This window comes from Drosophila sechellia, chromosome X, assembly GCF_004382195.2.
Source record: "Drosophila sechellia strain sech25 chromosome X, ASM438219v1, whole genome shotgun sequence".
NCBI classification, from domain to species: Eukaryota; Metazoa; Arthropoda; class Insecta; order Diptera; family Drosophilidae; genus Drosophila; species Drosophila sechellia.
The window spans coordinates 20,805,768-20,829,443 of record NC_045954.1 but is presented as its reverse complement, the minus strand read 5'-3'; the positions used below and the strand labels follow the sequence as shown (position 1 = coordinate 20,829,443).

Genomic DNA, 23,676 nt, shown 5'->3' with positions numbered 1-23,676 from the left:
AGCAAACTTGAAATTGAGCAAACTTGAAACAATCCTTCTCATGTGGAACAATTATCGCCAAGAACCTAAAACAAACCCCTTTTGGATCTCTTTTTCTCTTAGCCGCTCTCTCCGTCTCTTTCTTTCTCTACTTAACTTTTTCTCTGTGAATCCAGATAGCACCTGTCCTTTAAGTCTAGATAAAAACCCTAACCTTACTTGAAATTCGAAGAAAAATACAGAAGTAAAACATTCCCATTATTCCGAAACCAAAATTGTTTGCCCTTTCCACACCGCGCACACTCCAAAAAGCTTATAATTTGAGATTATCTTTGCTCCAATAACGCCCCAGTCCCCTCACGAACCCCCTTCTATTTATTACCCCGGCCCTTCAATCAAGTAGACGAAGTCCCAAAATAACATCCCCACAATACCGAAAACCAAATCAAAAATCCAAAAAAAATTAAATATCCAAAAAGAACTAATTGCACGTGTCCCGAGCCGAAAACTGTACGCAACAACTCAATCAATTGCAGTATTTTGTGTTCTATAATATGCATACTCGTATATATATCCATAATGCTACTCGTACTATACCATCTGTATCATTTGTTGTATTGTTTGCCGGATAACCCCGTAGTAACTTGAGCGTACCGTACACGGAAATGTTTCGATCGGCAGATCTCAGCAAGCAAGAAAGCAGTGATAATACCCAACCATATGCGTAACGTATCGTAATCAATCAATATCCAATAAATATCTCGTATTGCGGCATTTGTGGTATTGTATCCATATTCGTAATCTCAAGTGCAAGCTACTTTAACTACCAACTAAGACAGATATATATCAACGCACATATATGCTCGGAGCTCGCATCAAGAGTAAAATTAATTTCATTGGTTTTTTCGTTTGGTTTTTTTCGGTTTAACTATTTTTGCTTTCTGCTGTTCTACTTTTTAGCTCCCAGACACATATTTTTTTAAGTTTGTTCAGCAACAATTGTATGTTTATCAAGTTCACAAATCTATTCAATTGGAATAGTTAAAGATCCAAGCTAACCTAACGATGGTTGAATAGAGACGAGCTGGCATTTATTCATAAAGTTTTCGTGCAAGAGCGTATATGAGTGTTGACAAATAATCCAATTATAAGTACATATGTCGCATTGTGTATGTGTATGCTTGTCTGTATGTGTAATAAATTGTACGTATTTATCGGTGTAGACATATATTGAATTAACCTATTTATTTAAATTCGAACCGTTTTTTACGATCAATATATCACCGAGTAATACCGAGCAAGCGAAGTTTTTTTATTTAATTTTTTAGTAATCGTAAGCGTCTTGATTTTCGATTGTGCTATCATTTGGTTTGTAATCGTTTGTAATTGTGATTTTTATTTAAATTGCCGATAAGCAGTCGATGAAATTGTGCCGAGCAGAACAACAACTATCGTATTCTACACCATCTATATATTTATATCCATCTACCCGTACTCAAACTAAATATATATATAATATACAATACTCAATATCCATACATATATACATATATATATCTATATGCATATCTTTACATACATATACCTTCATATATATATATATATATATATAAATATATATATATATATATATATATAGATTTATCTAAAGATACAAACAAAAAATATCAATAAATATTACTCGTAATACCAAAAAGTAGTTGTCGTTGTTGATGTTGTTGAAAATGTGCAATTTTAATTGATTGAAAACGCAAAAAAAGAGAAGACAAATGTTAACATACGATTTTTTTGTTTCGAATGCAAAAAAAAATGAAGCTGAAAACCGAATAACCATTATCAAGTATAAACAAATATCACAACAAAATAGAACAAGAACAGGTTCAAAAGCCAAAAAGTATCCAACAGTATTCTTTTTGGGTGACAATTTTGCGAACTCTTTGTTTTTGGAACCGTAAAGGAGTACCACCCACTAATGACAAAGAAGCAGAAGAGATGAAAACCCAGACTAGAACTGAACCACCCCCACTTACCAAAAAACCCACCCACCACACCACCCCGAAAAAATAACAAAAAAAAAATACTAGAAAACCGAAAAAGCATATACTTTTCTCCACTTCTATATTTCTCTCTTTCTCTATCTCACTCAAAAATGCTAATTTCAATGTTTTTGTGTGTGTACGTGTGCTGCGTGCGCTTGTGTATCTACAATTCAAATGTATTAAATTTGGTTTAACAAAAAACGATCTTTCTACAATATATATATTAACAAAAACCGATAATCTTCGCCAAGCAGAAAATACCAACTGCTAAAAGGACAGACAGCATATATGTTGGCAATCGAGCAATTTCTGTGTAGAAAACAGCCTAGTGTCTTTCTCCCTTCCTATATATGTTCATATACATATATCTATATATACATATATATAAAGATATATATGCATATTAATATACATGTTAATATGCATATTAATATTCTAAAACCACACTCTCTCTTTCACGCCTACCCACCGAGCGTCCGCCGCTGTTTGTATTGTCGAATCTCACTACCTCAGTTCAGAAGTATCGAAATTTGTTTTTGTTATCATTTTTGAAATTTCGATAAAAGAGAATACAAAATATGATCAACTAAAAGAAAATGTGCGAAATATTCCCAAAACGAAGTACTAAAAGCGAAAACCCTAAACCGATGAAAACCCCACAGTTGACATGAACATATCTATACCGTATACTACCAATATACCGCATATATACTAACCAAATCGAAAAACTATGTACTCCAAGCTAAACTTATACTATACTCAAAAATATACCAAACTATACATATACTTGTGCACCCTGAGCCGCAGAGACAAAAACTAAAAATTACACAGACACAACGTAGCAAACAACCAGATTTGACACATTTTTTAGTATTTGATATCACTGTATAACTGTATGATACTGCAAACACCTATGATATACACTTACATATATGAGCTACCCATGTAATATAAACTATAAATAAGCAACGATCTACCTAAAGAGTTTCACTTATTTTGCTGTCAATTGTCCACGCTTGACCTTGTTGTTTGCATTTTGTTGACCAGCCAACCCTGGCTAACCTGGCTGTGAAAAACTCCCGTGAAGCATGCACCTCTATATCATTGTCCTGTCTCTCTATCTCTGTCTCCCTCTCCATGTCTATTTCGCTCACTCTGGAATCAATTTTTGTACAAAAAGATAAGCACGTAGAGGTTTAATGAAGTTTTCCTTAAGTTTTTTTCGCTTATTTTGTGGCACGTTGAATATGTTTGATTTGTATATCAGTAAATTGAGTAACTAGCCTTAAACTGAGACCGCAACCAACCCAAGCACCCGAAGCCTGGACTCGTGTAAATAAAAGCCTAACCGCAGGAATATTAATTGAGTTCAACCAATCCATTTCAATAAATGCCTTGACCCACACACCAAAGAACACCTCTTATTCAACACAAACTTGAATAAAATAAAACCGTAAACACTTTATATACATATTTATGAATATATTACTATAATCCCTTGTATTTGTATCTTGCATATGTAAAAGCATCCAGTCTGCCTGCTGACTGAAAGAAGCATAAAAACTAAAATCCCGATAACTGATACCCCAAAATACACAAAACAAACAATACACTACCCCTGAAAAAAGCCTGTTGTTAGTTTTCACATTTCTAGCAATTTTATTATTTCAGTTCTCTGTTGATTTCTCAGCTCAATTTTCCCAGGGCCAATTGTTCGTTTAAGTCGCCAATTTAAAGTCAACTCCAATGATGTGTAACCGGGGGGCGGTTTAGGCGGTGGTTTGGAAAGGGCGTGGCCACTGATGTGTATCTGTCCTTGTTGTTTGCTTGTTTATTGCCACCAGGCACTTGGCACTTGGAGCTCAGTCCTCTGGAGCTCCAAACTTCGAGCTCCAGCTTCTGAGGAATAAGGGAGCCGGCATCAATTTATTATTGACTGGCTGCAAGAGTTCTTAGACGCATCCTAATGAAGCGTAAGTGGCAAGCACTGCGCCAGGACCCATAACAATAACAAATACGAGGCAGCAAGTACAAAAACAAATACAAAGACGCAGCTAGTGCCAGTGCCTTCTTGGTGTAGAAAAGCTTATTTTTATTGCCCCAAATATATTGCCAATGTTGTTCTAATAGCAGAAACGAGCCGAAGCCAGTGAGCTGCGCATTCTCTGTCCACACTGAGAAAAGTTCAAGCCCTGTATTCACATGTATATATTTCCACGCTTACAGGTTTTTATCGTTTTTATCGTTCTAGTGGTTGTTCCAGTGGTTCCTGGTCCACCAAATAATTTTTTCTTTTTGTAATAAATAATTGATTATAATGATGAAGGCGTCTGAGCACCAAGAATTGTTCTCTCTGTGCACCAGCAGTGGCACTAACAGTCGACAGTCAGTGGCAGTTACCAGACGTTAGGCAGTTGGGGTCCTTCCGAAAGGGGGCATAAAATTCATTGTTATGGTTCCTGGGCATAAGTCAGTCAGTCGGGGGAAGCTGAAGTCGCAGAATTATAGTCTCAGTCTTCTGGCCCTCATTTCGTTAATCAGTCCTGAGTAAGTCAGTCCAGCGCACATGAAACTTATTACACATGCTACTTACTACATACTTCTAACATGGTGGTCGAACAAAAGGCGGTGCTGGACTTCTGAGGGAGGGGGAAACAGTCTTTGCTCATCCACTTGGGCTGAATTTCATTATAACCCAAGGGTGCACTCGCCCAAATTGGGCAAGTCAAAGGATTTTCGAGTCCTAGGGGCGGGGGATCGGCGTACAGTGCGTGCCGGGGGTGTAAGGCGAGATATTGCGGATCTTCAGCACAGGCTGAAAATTTCAATTTGAACCCTGTAAAGTGATTATTTGCCTGAAATAGAGCACTCTAAAATATGAAATAAATTAACTGCAAATAAACTTAAAAGATGTGCATTTTAATTGGTAACAAAACAAGAGGAAATACCTCTAAGGTAAAATGATTTCGAAGGTTTGCATTATAACTAAATGCACGATAGTAAGGATTTGAACCACATGTCCTTACTGCATGGGCCGCACTGTAGCTTTCCGCAACCCTGGAAAAACCATCCACTTCTTCTGTTTCTGTTTTATGTGTGCGCGCATTTCCCATTTTCTTTGCTCGTTTCAATTCCGTTACGTAAACACCTTCGCTTTATGGTTTTCCTTATGTTTACTTTTTATTTCCGCCTACCAAAGATCATCGTTCTGTCTCTTTCCACAGCTCACTCTCATTTCTATCTGCTCACGCTCTCCGTCTCTTTCTCTATTGCCCTCTCTATCGTTGATATGAAATAAGTTTTTTGTATAGTGTCTGTTTGAACCCGAGTCCAAGCCCTGGAAAGTGCAAAAAAACTGTATGAGAAAAACACCCAGAAATCCAAAAGTAAACGCCTCACTTAAAGATTGACCTCTGCTAAATCAAATGTAAAAACTCTGCCAATTTGGACCCAACATCCCAACAGAACTCACGCCAAACAAACTAAACCAAAGAAATTTATTTATACTGTGCCAGTTGTGATGAACGAAATGCAAAAATCTGCTCCTGCCTCTCACCAAAATCACCACAAAACTACAACAGCAAAAATACAATGAGTATTGCAAAATCTTAATGCCAAACAATATGTTAAGCAATTAACAAAAAGACAGAAAAAACAGCTAAAAGTGAAACACGCCAAAAGCACAGGACACGAATAAACACCAAGTCACGATCACGATCACGAGTTCACGAAAGTCACGTTTCACCAAAAGTCACCAAAGTCACAAATCAGCATCAAATTAGCAAATGCCGAAACTAAGCTCACACACGCCAGCACACTACGAAAGCCAGTTAACCCGATTTAATTTCCCAGTAATCCTGAGTCAAAACTGAAAATCTTTGTCTGATTCAAAACATCCTTTTGCAAAGAAGTAGACTACACATTTTCTGATAATTTATTCATAAAAAGTTTTTTAGCAACTTTTATTTAGCAACTAATCGTGTAAGCTATTTAAATTTTAATAAATAAACTGGGTTATTTGGTTCAATAACATGCATTTCATTAAATGCATCCCCAGTTACTTTGAGCTATTTTTATTTAAATAACTATGTTTATAATTTAATAATTCAGATTTATTTTAATATTAATGGACAATCATTGAATCAGTTAGCATCTAAATTCCGTGCTAAACAAATTTTTACGTTTTGTTTATGTTTATATATTTAAAGCATAGATTATGTCTGTATTTTTTTGGAGAACCCGTTTGTTTTAATATTAACACTTTCTAACTTCTCATCTATTTGGTATAAATCTAAACATGTAGCCTACTTTTTAGCAAATAATGTATTGTCTACGGAGATTTTTAAGCTTCCCGAAAACATAATAATTTCCCAACCTCACGCTCTGTCTCACAATTCACGCCGCTCTGTCTATCTTTCACGTTAACTCACAATCACTCTGTCTCTATCCAAAAGCCCGAACCCTCTCTTTCTCTATTTATTCTCTATGGAATGGCAAATTTAATCGCCGTCGGCTGCCAAATCTGAAGACCCCTTCATTTCCTTTCTATGTAGCTGAAACTAATGCGATGTCAATTAAATGCCAATAACTAAAGTAAAAAAATCTAACTAAAATAAACCTATATAAACCTACTCACTATATATTTCTCTATATCTCGACCAATCAATCACGGATTCACTTACCCACCCAAAAACCAACTCAGTCTTTCTGTCTCTCACGTGAACTCACGACCCCACCTAATAAATAAACAAATTGCAAAAAAAAGAAAAGCAAACGAAAAAAAAGCGTTACCATAACCAAAACCAAAACAAATAATAGCAACTACAAGATAAAAACCACACTTTTTATATTTATATACATGTATGTATCTCTGTAAGCTTTAAGTATCGTATATATATAACAAGAAAGTAAACCGAAACCAGCAAAGAAATAAACAGCAACCAACAAACAACTCCAAACTCGATACCAACAACTCCAAACTACAAGACCTTACAGCAACAATATCCAATAAAACAACAACAGCGATCCAACAGAAACAAAGCAAACTATATTCGTACCATAATTATATCTTTATATAACTAATAGCTAGCTGTATGCTCTCAGTCCCAGATGTAATTGACCTCCTTGCGATTTTGTGTTTCAAAATTATCTAGAGCGAAGTTCACCCAGTTGACAACCCAGTACTTGTTATAACTAAATCAAAATTGTAATGCTAAAAAAAGAAGAAGTGTTAGAGCCAAAATATAATAAAACCAGATGATAGTATGGCCACTGTCCATATGGAAGTCCATATCCATTTGAGCTAATAAATCATACTAAACCGAATATGAAATCTGGAAATATTGAAGTCTAGACCCAGCTTTGCCGCGCTATCTGTCTTTCTCTTTTTGCCACAAACACTATCTATCTCACTATATATATATAATATATGTATCTCTCTCGCTCTGTATGTCTGTTTGTCTCACTCTAACTTGTGTATTGTGTTTGATTTTACTTAAAAACTAGATTAAACGTTTACGATTTTCAACCATATTATATAAGCAGCTCTCGTACATTTTCGCAACATTTAATTAAATTCAATTTAACTCAAAACAATTTCAATCTCAAACTCACTTAGATTTTTACCACGTATAAATACCTAATTTAACTAACATTCAACTACTTACATATATATTCAATTTGTTTCTATATTGTACTCACTCTCACTCGATATCACTCTATCTCTGTTTCGCTCGCTGTCGCGTTCGCAAACACCACACCACCACCACACGACCACTACCACTAAAGACACATCTAAGCCCACCCAACCACCAAGATCACAGATCACAACTCACCACCAAGTGGCACCATTGATCACTTATCACTGATCACTGCAGTATTCAGTATTCACGTCTTAAAGTATGTCTCTCACCACAGCTCAGCTCACGAAACTCACCTCGCTAAAGCCGCCACAAAAACGAACCACCACTCCAAATTTCAATTCAACTGAAACCACCGAACTTAAACCACTCACTTTACCACTCAGCCAATCAATCTGCATTACAAATCGATTCTTAAACAATTCAATTGTGAACCAAGCATTATCGAAATTTCACAGGTCTCTCCCTCCTAACTCTGTGTTTTCTTTTGATTTGTCAGCCATAGACAGTCAGTCGAGCGATTACATTTTGATAAATATCGATTAAGTGGTCATCGTTAAAATCCCTCTATTAGTTCAAATAATTCAAATTCGGTACCGAAATCTGCAGCGAACTTTGATTGGCTAAGCAAAAACCCCTATATGGCGGCCATTATGTGGTCAACGTTTCCTTCATCGAAAGAAGTCCTCATGTCTATAAATCTGTAAATTATATATCCGACATAAATGCAAAAAAATCTCAATAATTTGCATTCCCAGCAGTTCAATCACTCTTCGTTTCTCTCACACCCCTCTCTATATCTTTCTCATACACATAAAACTTAGTTTTCTGATTTCTTAAGTTTCACATTAATACCAAAAAGAAAGGAATGTTATGTTAAAGCTAGTTGAGGAAGTCGAATCAATTGCTGTGACACCTTACTATACTTACCTGCTATAAGAAAAACAAAAGCCAACCCGAAATGAATTCGAGAATTCTTCCAAAAGCAATTTGTATTAATTTCGCAATAACCCTCAAACTTCCTTATTCGCCTGCATCTTGAACAATATATCCATGCCTCCTTGATTAAAGTCAGTAACACAGCCGTAGGCAGCAAACAAATAGCTTCAGGTTGCAAGCGAATGAGTGCTCCAATTTATCAATAAGTGAGTTAGCTAATTGTAAGGCCCCTTGAAGCGGTAAAGAAATTGCTTATGAAAGTACATACCCAGATATATAACCCCAAATGAAAAAGCACGTGAGATCTATTCTCTCGATTTCATTCAGATCAGACATTTGGCAAACGATTTGCGTTCCAGAGATTTGTCTCATCATCAGTTTTCATTAAACTATTTTGGGTTACGTTTTGCGTTTGGTCTTATAAAACTTAATCATCTGCCAATACCTCCAATAATAATGGTCTCTCTCTTCGTCCCCTCCTAAAACACACCAATAATCCAACAAAACATCAAAACAATCAACCGACAACCCAACAAAACGCACACAAAACACGATAACCTCCGATGACTCATCGATATCGTATAACAGGTGTCTCATGTCAAAATCGATTCACCTGTTTTTCGCCTGCACACCAACGCAACGGTTATATTACTGATCACATTCTCGATTGCTGTGACGACGCGCCAGTACGTAGGAAATCCCATAGACTGTGTACATACAAGGTGAGTGATCTTTTAAAAGGGAGATAGATTACCGATTAATGCGATTCTTTCGATTGCAGAGACATTCCCGAAGATGTTCTCAACACATATTGTTGGATACACTCAACGTATACAGTGGTCGATGCGTTTATGAAGAAGCAAGGTTCCGAGGTGCCTTTTCCCGGAGTTCACAATTCACAGGGCCGCGGGCCTCTTACAATAAAGCACACAAAATATTATCAATGGGTAGCGTTTACACTATTTTTTCAGGTAAGTAATGTGAACGATCGCATCCCTGTGTTAAAAGCTTAAAAGCACAGCCCATTTCCCCATGGTAACGGAACTGTCTAAAAGCGTTTGGAAGCTTTGCATGGGTTGGAAACTTTAATATGCATCTCCATGCGGTGTTCCATACAATATCCGACAAAAAAAATGTTGTACTTTGAGAGCTTTTTACAATTTTATTTTCATTCAAATGCTTAATTTTCTCGCGTCAACAGATATATTATGAAAACACATTTAAAGTAAGGGGAAAAACATTTTTTAATTTTCCTCTATGTGCTAAAGGAATCGAATACATTTGGTTCCATTCCCTGCATGTATCTGCTAAAATTTCGAAAAGTTTAACTTAGCTTTTAGATAAGCTTTATACATGCTTTTAGCTTAACTGTAAGGAAATCCTTAATGACAAATGATTTTTGTAATAAGTATACCATGATTTTGATTAGTTGTTGTTATCAACCTTTACAAAAATGTATAGAAAAATGTCTCACATCTATGTTATATGGATGTCATAGGAAAATTATTCAGATGATAACAGGCCAGCCATTCTGGCTTAATAGTTTTCATCCTATTCCTTTCCATACATTTTTTTAGCAAGTCCTTTCAATGAGAATTATAATGAAAATGGCAGCCACAGAAACGATTATATTCTGTTAAACTGTTTTAAGAATTTTACGACTAAATATTTAAGGTGCCATGAAAAATGTGCATTACTCTTTAGCGATAACTACGTAGTTTTACCTTTTACTGTTAGTAAGCTTCTGGTAAACGAAAGTTGTCTTATTTATCGGATTATATGTACGTCAGTGATCGCATAAGCATTTTTTTACCACTCAGTTTGCGCATTATACCATTTTACCAAGCCTAAATTAAACAATCAAATCACAGGAGGCTTACCCAATTTAAAATCGAAATTAATTAGAATATGAAGTACAATGCCAGTTTAAAAAGACTTTATTAGATTTCACACATGGCGTGTGTGCCGATATCAATCCCCAAAATACGTAGAATTAGCCCTCGATATTTGCCACTAGCATGGGACAGCCGAAGGAACCCGTCTAGCCGCCCCCTGGGGAGATGCGGAACTGGTGGTCACTGCACCGCTGGAAGACCAACAAGCAGCCACCAGCAACTGACAACAATGACCTTTCGCACTTTTCGAGGCGTTGTCTCTTTTGTTCCGCCGTCAAGCCGAAGGATCGGGTGTGTGATGCATTAATGCGGCGCAGACGCTGCAGTTGCTCCCCGCCCATGCTGCATGTTGCACATTGTGCGTTGCAGTGGGGCAGCGATGTGGCCGCTGCACCGGAAAAAGATGCAGCAACTATTTTGGGACGCCTCGCTTTCTCCAGTTCTTCGAGCTCGGTGCGCTCTGTTATTATATTTGGTTGCGCTATTTTTGTTAAAAACAGAAAAAGCACTGAATGCAATCGCTTGACCCCGTTTAAACCCAAACCTAACAGAACCGATGGGTGGAGCCCCGTATTTTGCCCCCAACTTTTCGAACTTTCCCCAATGCGGGAACGTGGACGTCTTTTATCAATTTTATGCGCAGTGTGCTTGATATTTCCATTAATTTTATTTATTTACGCCACCGTCCTGCTGGGCGAGCGGGTGCTGAAAAAATTATAATTTATGTTGCGTGTGTGGATCGAGGGGCGAGGATGCCGTCCGCGTATTCTCCACCTGCCTCCCATGGGGAATACCCAAATAAAACAGAAGAAATCAACAAGCGGTGCAAACAGGAGCTCGTTAAAGCGTTTTTGATATCCAATCTTACAAATCATATTTCTTTCCGATCGCAACAAGAACTGACGCAACCATTTGACATCGCTCATAAAATCCGCGTGTGCGGTTCGCTGTCGATCATAAAATTCAGATCCAGATCGAGATGATGATCGGAGAGGTTCAGAAAGGGGGTCCCAAAGGAGCGGCTCGCCAACAAACCATCGAGCAGTCCATCAAAGTGATTGTCGGAAACGAGAAACTACATGAAAGTGGCCGGGGAACCAGTTCCCCGACTCAGCTCTGCTCAATGAGCACATTTTTTATGGGATAAAGATATTCCCTAGCATCTGGCCATCAGAACATTTGAATTCTCTTGACTTTATTTTATACAGCAACGAAAACTATGGGACATTTCACCTGAACACTTTCTACAATAACCCCTTAGCCGAAGACACCTTTTCCAAGTCCAAGACATAATTAACGTTTCTGTTTCGCCTTGGCCGGCCGTCTCCCTTCGGTTTTAATGCATCATTTGGCGCAGGGCCCAATGGCGAGAAATCAGAAAAGTAGCCATGCATTTCCCATCCGGGTAATGTTTTTCGGGTGCATTAATGAGGGAAAGCAAGGCTTTTTCCGGACATTGTCTACGCCGCGTCAATGTCTGCCAGAGTCCCCGGAAACCAGGGCCAACAAAACATAGCCTAATGGCCGAATTATGCAGAGGGATCCGCCATTGTCTCAAGACGGAGGATTTTTCCGGGACTGAGTATGCCAGGCGACTCACGTAGTGTCTCAAACCAATTGAATTTTGATGGCCAGCCTGCCTCCACACATTTTTGTGGCGACTGCGCCAGCTGCCGAGATAGAGATACAAACACAGAACGGGATTCGGATACAGATATTGCCACACTTGAGGAGCCAATAATAGGAGCGATGAGCATTTCAATTCCAAATAAAGTCTTTCGAAAAAGATGCAATACCACTCTCGCCTTGGCCTTGGTATTGCAAGAACTTAAGAGCACTTTTATAAGAATTAAAATGTATGAATACAAAAAACCAAATCCGAAATTTGTCCTATTATCTTGGCCAGCTGTAAGCCAAGGCAGCTGGTCGCGATGGGACAACTTAATCAAATCGACCAGCGGATATGTCAGACAGTTTTTATGCCCACCACTCCAGCTGCGCTCGTCCTCATAAAACTCTAATTGATATGCTCCGCATGACGTCTAGGCGCAGGAATCAAAATACGCATAAATCCCTACTCCGGCCTCTCGCCACGTCACATGTCCTGCCACAGGACAAAGGGCTTCGGCCGCCTGATTGCAGCAATAATGAGCGGAAATCACAACAATGCAAAGCGGAACCCTTCTTTCAGACACTGAGCGAAAATAATACATGTGCGAAAAATCACTACATACTTATGGCCTTCTAATTAAATAATTATGAATATGGTAATAGGAAAACAACATAATTTGTTTTTGAATTGATGCGACAATATAATTAACCAAAAAAGGATCCTCTGGATTCACACGTTTCAGCAAGCAGATAAATAATACCACCAAGTTCGATAAAAGTTCATCTAATTTTTTCACGGTGCATTTTTGCAATCCCCTTTCCGCAAAGAGCTTGCAGCTCGGAGTCAGACTCCTTATGATGTCGCATCAAATCATTAGATATCGGGTCTTCGTAGGGTTGTCGCTGTCGTTTTCGTTGTCACTCGGATTGTGCTTTCGCCTCCGCACTCCTTTCTCCGTTCTTAGCTCCCCTTTCTCCGTCTCGTTGTCGCTTTCGTTGTCATTCGCGAGCGTGCGAGAAATAAATACGAATATGTAAATAGTTGGCCCAAATGCACAGTGGACCCAAACTGTTTTTTTATTCCGAAATTTAAATAATATATTATATATCTCAAAATCAAAGTACCAACTGCCAATATTAAATAAGTGCGAGAAGGCCTTACTACTACAGTATAGGTGCTTCTTTGTTAAAGAAGTGATATTCATTTGCATTGGCTAAAATTAAATGTTTTGAAATTAAATTATGTTCCAAGTATAATTTAGTATGCTTCGGATTTTGTCCACCATCCTAAGCAATGTTTTGATCCCTTAAATCGAAAAAGGGGTGGGGATTCGAATATAAGTGGGAAGGGTGTGCTCAGGCCTTTTGTTTTAGGCATTGGGCCTGGCAGCAGATTGTTGCAACTACTATTGTTGTTTATGGCCGGCGAGTGCAGCTCCTGGTTTCTCTACAGCCACTCCCCCCTCCGCACCGCACCATTTTCAGACTCTGTTCCCCCACCCGCGACTGGGCCCTCGCTTTTCCCACCGGAAGTGTGCGTGTCTCGCGAGCAGGGAACGCGTTGCTGCCTCCCAAAAATTGTTGGCAGCACAGAGATCTGCTCTCTGGATTTTCCCCGCTCTCTGTCACTGTCTGGATTTCCCTCTCATTCTCCCTCTGTCTCGCTGTCTCTCTGCCTGTCAGCTGTGGGCAGGCCATTTTCCGAGTGTCTTTTCTTGGCCAGTCCCGCCAGTGTCTGTTGCGTTGGCAAAGTGAACGTGCGCGTCTTTTTTTCTGCTCCTGCTGCTCCAAAATCCGCAGTTTCTCCGCCTGAACTGATCTCGAAGAAAAGCACGGACAGAAAAAAACCTGAAACCAGGGAAAATCCGTATTCCGATTTATTTTCCGCAACTGCAAACCCATCGAAGTTTTTTTTTTACCAGTGAGCGATCGAAAAATGTGAGGTTGATGTGCACAGAGTCACCCGATATAAGGTTCGACCATGTCGGACACGTGACCCGCGCTTATCCCGCGCGATGAAACCGATAACACGCGCCGTCTAAGCCGATTAAACCGATAACAACGATAGCGTCGATATCCCAAATCAAACGACAAGTGTGAGAACTCAATTCGGGCAAATAGTGTGCAAACAAACACAGAGCGTTTTCTATATTTTCACAACATCCACGAAAGATCATTGACTGCATTACGGGATCATAACATATAGTAGGAAGCCACATGCCCACAGAATCAGAAATTATATTTATATATACACGTATATATAGTATTGTAGGGGCTGTGTGCAGGCCACCGCTTGATCATAATTAACTCTTACAAAGTAAATAAACAAACTGCGAATTCGGGGGCCATGTGTTGCCCCCGAAACCGAAAACCAAAAACCGAAAACAAACAGGCGATCCACAAATTTTTACAATTAACATTCGACACAATTGTCCAAAAACCAAAAAAAAAAAAACCGAAAAAACAAAAATACAATTTTTATTGTTCATTTTATTTTTATATTTTATGTGAGGTTGCTGTCGTATTATCATTCGCACATAATTGGGCATGAAACATAAAGTTTGAGTAACTTTTAAAGTAACTGTTGCTTTAATTTTCTTAAGTAGTACTTTCTTGCATCAAACTGATTGATGCCGGAAATTGAATAGGCTTGAATAGGTTGAGTGTTTGTGTTTAAATTTAATACGAATTTAATCAAAAAGTTGTTCAACTTTTCATACAGTCTAGTTGGTCATCGTTTACAATTTTAATGTTAAAGACAGTTTTATTTCATGAAGCAGGTCTGTGAACTCGCAAAATTGTAAATTCTTAAATGGAAGAAAAATAAAGTAACTTATTTTAAAATATACAAAATATGGAGGCATCAGTAAGAATTAAACCACGTATTATTTAGAAAACACAAATAAAATATTAAAAAATCCAAGGGAAAAGTACTGTCAGTTTATTCATCTATCTGCAGGCATTTAGTAAAAATAAAAAATTAAGAATTATTGTATTCATGGATTTTTGACAACCTTAATCGCTACAGTCACATATACGAATATGGTCTTGGGAAAGCCTAAGACAGGGATTTTCATTGTCTTACCACTGACAACCACTTTAAGACCCATCACCTGCAAAAAAATGTATTCAAAGTTATGAAACATTTTCCCAAATCGAACTTCTTTGGCCACCTCAACCGTATTGACTCTGAAAACATTGAAATAAAATCGGTTTCATTTCGGATTCTGATGCCAGTCGACTTCAAAGTGTGCTGGCCGCTTTTGATCGGGGGAATATATGTTTTTGTTAGCATTCTCCACTGGTTGCATTCGAAAGTGAACTCAAATCGAGCCGATCGGCAGTTGTTCAATTTTACGAGTACCATATCCCGGCGGAAAATGTTCTTCCACCGTATTTTAATTTTGTTTCTTTGTTTTTGGACGAGGGAAAATCCCAATTAGTCACCTTTTTAAATTCTTGGAATGTCGTATCTCGCTTTCATACTTTGTCCATATTATAATAATGAGCACGCGCTGTGGGGAAAAACAAATGAGAAGTCACAGATTTTGGGTAGTCCCTGAGTTTTATCTCCGATCCCTCCATTATCTATGCAGCATTTCTGGCATATTTCACAATGCCGAGCAACGAAATAGTTTCGTTGAAATGTCAAGTGCAGGCAGGAAGCCCAAACAGGTCGATGGGGAGATATCTGTTGTGTGTTTTATAAACAAATCGGAGATCGGCCTGAACTCTGCTGGATTACGAAATAGATTAACGATGCTCCCTCCTTGGGCTATATTCCCCGATCCACTCCGATCTGATAGCGGGGCGGATTCTTAGACTGCCGCTGGTCAGCCTTCGCCTTTGACTTTGCTGGCCACGTGTGCGTATACGCAATTTTCACGGGGTGTGCGTGGACTTTTCTTTTTTGAGTACACTGAAGAAAAGATAGTCCAAATTACTATTCATTATTAATTAATTATAAGTATAAAAATTATATTTTTCAAGCAAGTTTTCTTGTAAATATTAAACCAATAATCTAATGTGTCCATAAATATTTCACACATGATTTTATTGATATTTAATAAACAAACGTTCAACTTGGTCAAAACTAATTTTTTTTGTGTACTCAAATTAATTTTTCGCAGTTAGCTTTTTGCTATCGGTGTTGTTTTGATTTTATTATCGGCAGCTCGGCGGGAAAGTTTGTTTATAAACATTGCAATTTTAAAATTTACAGTTCATTTGGAAACAGTTGTTCTCCAGTTTTTGGTCTTCTATTTTTCCCCTACGTCAGTCAGCATAAGTTTATTAACATATGTGAAGGAGGGGGTGATGCCACATTTTATTTATATTCTCGAATAGTTTTTTATTTGTTTTGTTTCTTTGCGCAATTTCCAATGGTATTTAAGCAAAAAAAAAATATTCAAATACCGAGAAAAGTGCTAGCACTTGATTTCCCATATAGTCTAGTTTCCTTCGCGTTGTTTTAGACTAAAATGCACAATATAATAAAATGAAACGTGAGCCAAAAATAAATATATTAGTAAACAATAAGGAGGTAAAAATGTTAGTTTTTCATTCAGAAAAAAGTAGTCTGAGTAACCTTTTCACAATGATTGATCAATGGGCAAATGTACAACAATGAGGAAAGCATATGTGATTTCATAAAATAGTGTTTCCGATTAATTAACTTAAAAATTCGTTATGCTAAATTTCAAACACGCGAAAAATCTTGAATAGTCCCATAATGCAGTGAGCTTTGTGAAAATATAGAAGTGAAAACGCGAAAAATTGTGAAATCAAAAATATTTCATCCCGTTGTCAGCACTAACCATTAAAAAAGACCAAGCTCAGAAAAATCACAAAAAAGTGTCAATGTAAAACAGCGGGCTGAGAACACCAGAGAGCAGAGGAACGAACCCGAAGATGCCCAGCTCTGCGATAGTCACATCCACTACAACGAACACGCCGCAAACCGAAGAATTGGAAAGCCATCCGCGCCACCTGCAGCACCTGCACCACCCTCACCACCGGAACTACCAGCAACCGCGCTTCCGGTTCCGGTTCGAGTCCCGATTAGCCGATGCGTCGATAATGGGCCTGCCGCGCAAAAGAAAGCACAGCCAGGATTCGGTAGCACAGTCGATCGGTAGCCACACGATACTCTGATATTTTGACACTGATACTATCGATACGCAACGCGAACCAATCGATAACAAACGATAAAAGCAAGAAGGGAGGCTAGAGAGAATCATCGCCGATCTTGCCAGCTTTCGCTGACGACAAACCATGTTAGATATATTTCGTGGATTGAAAAACCTTGTAAAGGTCAGTCACGTTAAAACCGATTCGATAGTATTCCGCCTGCATTACTCAATAACTGTGATGATTCTGATGTCATTCTCGCTAATTATAACCACACGCCAGTACGTTGGCAATCCGATCGATTGTGTGCACACCAAAGATATTCCAGAGGATGTGCTCAACACGTACTGCTGGATCCAGTCCACCTACACGCTCAAGAGCCTCTTCCTGAAGAAGCAGGGCGTGTCGGTTCCATATCCGGGCATCGGCAACTCCGACGGTGATCCGGCGGACAAGAAGCACTACAAGTACTACCAGTGGGTCTGCTTCTGCCTCTTCTTTCAGGTATATGAAGGTTGTGTCTCCGGACCACTTGAAACATAATCTACTTTCCAATAACTATCAATACCAATCAATCCCCGAATCATGAAAACATTTTTGATCGTATTATTAATTTGCTGTATAACTAAACTATCTAATAAACGTGTAAATGGGAATACTGCCCTCTTAAAAACATCTCGTTTGAAAGAGTTTTCAGGAAATTAAAGTGTCAAGCGAATAAAGTAATCTATTGGCCAACGGTAATTAAGCAACTCTGTTTTTTAAGGCAACATTAATTAAAATTCGACGCCATAACTCATCCTCTTTAAAGGCTACGCCTGCGTAGCGATTCAGTCAGAAAAAGTCGAACGAGAAATCAGCCATAGATCAGTGGATCGTGATGTTTGGGGGCGTTGAATGATTTGATGGATTAAGTAATTAAGCGATTTCTCGCCGACTGAGCGCACCATTGGGATATATACATACTTTTCAATATCCAAATATTTGTTCCACTTATTTCCGATTTTCTTTTTTTATTTTGTTTTGCGGTTTTGGCCTATTGTGAGCCAAATGAAATTGTTTAAGTATTTCTTGCGTGCTTTGTTATTGTTGCTGCCGAATGGCCTGGCCTTGTATCGCTGCGAGTATCCCAAAGATAGTTGGATCTGTGACGTAGGGGATGTCAGGCAGAGACGGAGATACTGGGCAAAAAAGAGAGGGGAATAAATGGAGAGCGAGTGATTGCTTGGCAATCCAAAGATATTATAATAAGAAGATGCGTAACGGCCATAAATTACACTATACAAAAATTCTAAAGAGCCTGGAACAAGCTCTTGTGCTGGCCCTAAATAATCGTGTGCAAAAATATCTTATGGCGTTACGCATCTTGTTATTCTAGTGTCTTTGGGCGATCGATGGGCTCAAATATGAGCTGAGGCGCTAGAAACAACTTTATTTGGGGGAAAGTAATGTACGTGGTATAATTAAATGCATTAGCCTGAAAAGACTTTCCCACCATCAGTCGGAGGACTTTGTATGTGTAAACCTCTCATAACTTTAATTTAAGAACAAACACTGGCACTTGTTTGTTGTGTTTGAAGTAACATCGGAACGTTTTCCTAACAGAAGGACCTTTATATAATCAGGGACCTTTATATATCTCAAATACATACCAACATTCTGAAACGCTAGGGAAAGAAACTTAATGAAACTATAAACATTACTATCGAAACGATAGAAGGCGATGAAATCAATGCAAAGGGCTTCATCGAACCAGTTTCTATTTTGAGACGACTTCGAAAATAAGTGTTCTTTCAAGTGTTCTTGTGTTTTAAGCATTTATCAGAAAGATGAACAATAAGATCATTTTCAAGAAATTACGCAATCGTATGGTTCCATACTCCCCACCGGCGAGTCTAAATCCCAGGAATAACCTGGATCGCGTTCGGAATGCGCCAGCACCACAACGTAACAACTCTGTTCAGGTTGAGGCTACTCTTGGAGAAATAGCTCCGACTATGGCTGAAGTTACCGTTGATGGTGAGTATACGGCTGAGGCTGAGGTTCAAGTTACAGCAGAGGCTGACCCTAATACGGAGTTTGGAGTTATGGGCGAGGCTTACCCTCAGTCAGAGTTTGGAGTTTTGGCCGGGACTGACCCCAATATAGAGGTTGAAGTTATGGACGAGGTTGACCCTCTGGCACATGTTGAAGTTTTGGCCGAGGCTGACCCTAAGGAAGAGATTGAAGTGTTGCCCGAGGCTGACCCTGAGATTGATTTTGAAGTTATGGACAAAGCTGATCCTACGGCTGAGGCTGAGATTGAAGTTATGGAGGAGGCTGACCCTAAGACTAATACTGAGGATGATGATATGGCTGAGGTTGACATTGACCCTATGACCGAGGTTGAAATGATGGCTGATGCTGACCCTAAGGCTGAGGCTGAAGTTTTGGCTAGGGCTGACTGTAAGGCAGAGGTTAAAGTTTTTCCCGAGGTTGAGATTGAAGTTCTTGCCGAGGCTGACCCTGAGATGGATGTTGAAGTTATGGCCGGAGCTGACCCTACGGCTGTGGCTGAGATTGAAGTTATGGAGGAGGCTAAGCTTAATACTTATACTGAGGATGATGATATATCTGAGGCTGACCCCGAAAAAGAGGGAGGGATAGATAGAGAGGGAGTGATTGATCAGCAATCCAAAAATATAATAAGTAAATGCATAACGGACATGAATTGCACTATAGTCTGAAAACCTTATTGTGGCGAAAATAAATATCTTCAAGGTGGAGACAAATATTTATTTTGTGTTTTTGTATTGGGTTACACAAGTTCATATCTTTAATATTACCAAAAATTGTGGGCGTTGCATATATATATATATATATATATACATATATATATATATATATATATATATATATATATTCATGATCAGGATTAATAGCCGAGTGGATTTAGCCATGTCCGTCTGTCCGTATGAACGTCGAGATCTCAGGAACAATATAAATGCTAGAAGGTTGAGATTCAGCATTCAGATTCTGGAGAAAATGACGAAGCGCAAGTTTGTTGACCCATGTTGCCACGCACACTCGAACGCCCACAAACCGCCCAAAACTGCCACACCCACCCTTTTGGAAAACGTGTTTATATTTTTTCACATTTTTTAGTCTTGTAAATTTCTATCGATTTGCAAATAATTGTTTTAGACGCACACTCCACGACCAAATTTTTTTTTCATTTTATTCCCCAATATCTATCGATATCCCAGAGAAATAATGAAATTTCGGCTTCGCATTCACTAGCTGAGTAACGGGTATCTGATAGTCGAGGAAACTCGACTATAGCATTATCTCTTTTTTAGTTGGTAACTCCGGAAAGGAGTAAGATATATACATTATGTTTTTGTTGCATTGACTTACAGTAGACCATATCTATGAGAATCCCAAAAATTTCGGTCATGGCTTCGGCCCTTTAATTTTAAAATTTAATTAGCTAATTTTCGTATAGGGATTTCTCAAATTTCGTATACTCTTTGTAGTCCAAGCAAAAATCAACTGATTTCGTGATAGTGATTCCATATTGAATAATTTTACAAATAATAACCACAAAAATAATACAACAATAATGAAACAATTCAGCAACATCCTGGTTTAACTCCCTTTCAGCTGAGATTACTCCGAATTTGAAAAGGTAGGGTTAGGTCCTAAAAACTAAAATTTCTCCCTAATTAAATTTCCTAGAACGCAGTATAGATACAAGTATTATGGTGAAACTATGCGAAACTCAGGTTAAATCTTAACTGTTGTTTGAACACCTAAAAGAGCTATTTACAACACTAAATTACCGGGACAAACTCAAGAAATTCAACAGTTCACAATCACAAACACATAGTACAAAACAGCCCCCTTCAATCTTATTATAACCTGTTTAATACGAACTTTTCTTTGTTCCTTTTTTATTAACTTAAAACCGATTGTGTTGTTTGCTAGCAAGCGCACGTAAGCACGACGCTCCAAAAAGCTGTTTTAAACAGCTGATATATATATACGGGATTATTAATATTTCTGTTACGTAACACTAAAGTATAATCTTATACTAACATATGACGTCAGCAATACGTAGTATTACGGACTTTTGGAAAATGGGTTGTTGGCATTGGTTTTGCACTATGCAGCCACTTTTTGGTGACGGCCAAAATTGCCTTCTCTCTGCTCGCGTAAAAGTGAGAGCGTTCAAAATCTAAAAATGGAATTTGCTTGCTTGTGTGAGTAAAAACAATAATCGTGAACGAGTATATGCGCGCGTAGAAAATGATTTTCGGGGCAGAAATCAATTTTGATCTAAGAATCGAATTTACATATTTGGAGTTTTAGCCAATTTCGTTATTTGATTTCTTGATGCACGACGTGCAGTCATAATCACCTACGAATCGAAGTCTACTAGACAATGTCTACTCTAATTTTTCACACGTCGCAAGCTGAATACTCTAATGACAATTATTTTCGAAATTTATTTTGTTATATTATGTACATAGATTCGGCTATTACTATTTCTATGCTAATTTCAAATAATTGTAACGTTAAGGCAATGCAAAACAAGAATTTTGTACTTGGTGCCAATTGATCAAAAATAATATAGATTTAAAGTCCAAGAACTAAAGTGAAGGGCATATTTTGTAAAATTTTCAATTCATGAGCATACGTGTGTACACATACAGTTGTCGGCTGTCACTGTATGCGTAGAAGAGAGCTGGCTGTAGAGCTATCCGCTATCTGGTTCTTGAACAAAAATTCTAAAGAGCCTGGAACAAGCTCTTGGGCTGGCCCTAAATAATCGTGTGCAAAAATATCTTATGGCGTTACGCATCTTGTTATTCTAGTGTCTTTGGGCGATCGATGGGCTCAAATATGAGCTGAGGCGCTAGAAACAACTTTATTTGGGGGAAAGTAATGTACGTGGTATAATTAAATGCATTAGCCTGAAAAGACTTTCCCACCATCAGTCGGAGGACTTTGTATGTGTAAACCTCTCATAACTTTAATTTAAGAACAAACACTGGCACTTGTTTGTTGTGTTTGAAGTAACATCGGAACGTTTTCCTAACAGAAGGACCTTTATATAATCAGGGACCTTTATATATCTCAAATACATACCAACATTCTGAAACGCTAGGGAAAGAAACTTAATGAAACTATAAACATTACTATCGAAACGATAGAAGGCGATGAAATCAATGCAAAGGGCTTCATCGAACCAGTTTCTATTTTGAGACGACTTCGAAAATAAGTGTTCTTTCAAGTGTTCTTGTGTTTTAAGCATTTATCAGAAAGATGAACAATAAGATCATTTTCAAGAAATTACGCAATCGTATGGTTCCATACTCCCCACCGGCGAGTCTAAATCCCAGGAATAACCTGGATCGCGTTCGGAATGCGCCAGCACCACAACGTAACAACTCTGTTCAGGTTGAGGCTACTCTTGGAGAAATAGCTCCGACTATGGCTGAAGTTACCGTTGATGGTGAGTATACGGCTGAGGCTGAGGTTCAAGTTACAGCAGAGGCTGGCCCTAATACGGAGTTTGGAGTTATGGGCGAGGCTTACCCTCAGTCAGAGTTTGGAGTTTTGGCCGGGACTGACCCCAATATAGAGGTTGAAGTTATGGACGAGGTTGACCCTCTGGCACATGTTGAAGTTTTGGCCGAGGCTGACCCTAAGGAAGAGATTGAAGTGTTGCCCGAGGCTGACCCTGAGATTGATTTTGAAGTTATGGACAAAGCTGATCCTACGGCTGAGGCTGAGATTGAAGTTATGGAGGAGGCTGACCCTAAGACTAATACTGAGGATGATGATATGGCTGAGGTTGACATTGACCCTATGACCGAGGTTGAAATGATGGCTGATGCTGACCCTAAGGCTGAGGCTGAAGTTTTGGCTAGGGCTGACTGTAAGGCAGAGGTTAAAGTTTTTCCCGAGGTTGAGATTGAAGTTCTTGCCGAGGCTGACCCTGAGATGGATGTTGAAGTTATGGCCGGAGCTGACCCTACGGCTGTGGCTGAGATTGAAGTTATGGAGGAGGCTAAGCTTAATACTTATACTGAGGATGATGATATATCTGAGGCTGACCCCGAAAAAGAGGGAGGGATAGATAGAGAGGGAGTGATTGATCAGCAATCCAAAAATATAATAAGTAAATGCATAACGGACATGAATTGCACTATAGTCTGAAAACCTTATTGTGGCGAAAATAAATATCTTCAAGGTGGAGACAAATATTTATTTTGTGTTTTTGTATTGGGTTACACAAGTTCATATCTTTAATATTACCAAAAATTGTGGGCGTTGCATATATATATATATATATATACATATATATATATATATATATATATATATATATTCATGATCAGGATTAATAGCCGAGTGGATTTAGCCATGTCCGTCTGTCCGTATGAACGTCGAGATCTC

The 23,676-nt window shown here is 38.5% G+C and overlaps 3 protein-coding genes across 6 annotated transcripts in view; all 3 read left to right on the top strand.

Moving 5' to 3' along the window:
- LOC6615159 (innexin shaking-B) overlaps window positions 1-23,676 on the top strand; it is a 163,571-nt gene that overhangs the window by 121,393 nt on the left and 18,502 nt on the right. For 3 of the 4 annotated variants that reach the window (XM_032726351.1, XM_032726350.1, XM_032726353.1), the window contains 2 exons: window positions 9,185-9,318; window positions 9,378-9,567. In XM_032726351.1, coding sequence (XP_032582242.1) covers window positions 9,185-9,318; window positions 9,378-9,567 — 324 coding nt within the window. Of the gene's footprint in view, window positions 1-9,184; window positions 9,319-9,377; window positions 9,568-13,828; window positions 14,199-16,912; window positions 17,737-23,676 lie in introns of those variants that run through there. The other variant, XM_032726352.1, reaches the window with a different exon arrangement.
- On the top strand, window positions 17,800-21,693 carry LOC116802297 (coiled-coil domain-containing protein 8-like). The gene has a single exon (XM_032726355.1). It carries the CDS (start codon window positions 19,062-19,064, stop codon window positions 19,956-19,958), a length of 897 nt encoding a protein of 298 aa, XP_032582246.1. The 5' UTR covers window positions 17,800-19,061; the 3' UTR covers window positions 19,959-21,693.
- Window positions 21,915-23,567, top strand: LOC6621464 (coiled-coil domain-containing protein 8). The gene has a single exon (XM_002045576.2). It carries the CDS (start codon window positions 22,540-22,542, stop codon window positions 23,434-23,436), a length of 897 nt encoding a protein of 298 aa, XP_002045612.2. The 5' UTR covers window positions 21,915-22,539; the 3' UTR covers window positions 23,437-23,567.

Bases quoted from the DNA above. Each gene is read 5' to 3' on its own strand.
- LOC116802297 (XM_032726355.1), top strand. From the start codon at position 19,062: ATGAACAATAAGATCATTTTCAAGAAATTACGCAATCGTATGGTTCCA.
- LOC6621464 (XM_002045576.2), top strand. From the start codon at position 22,540: ATGAACAATAAGATCATTTTCAAGAAATTACGCAATCGTATGGTTCCA.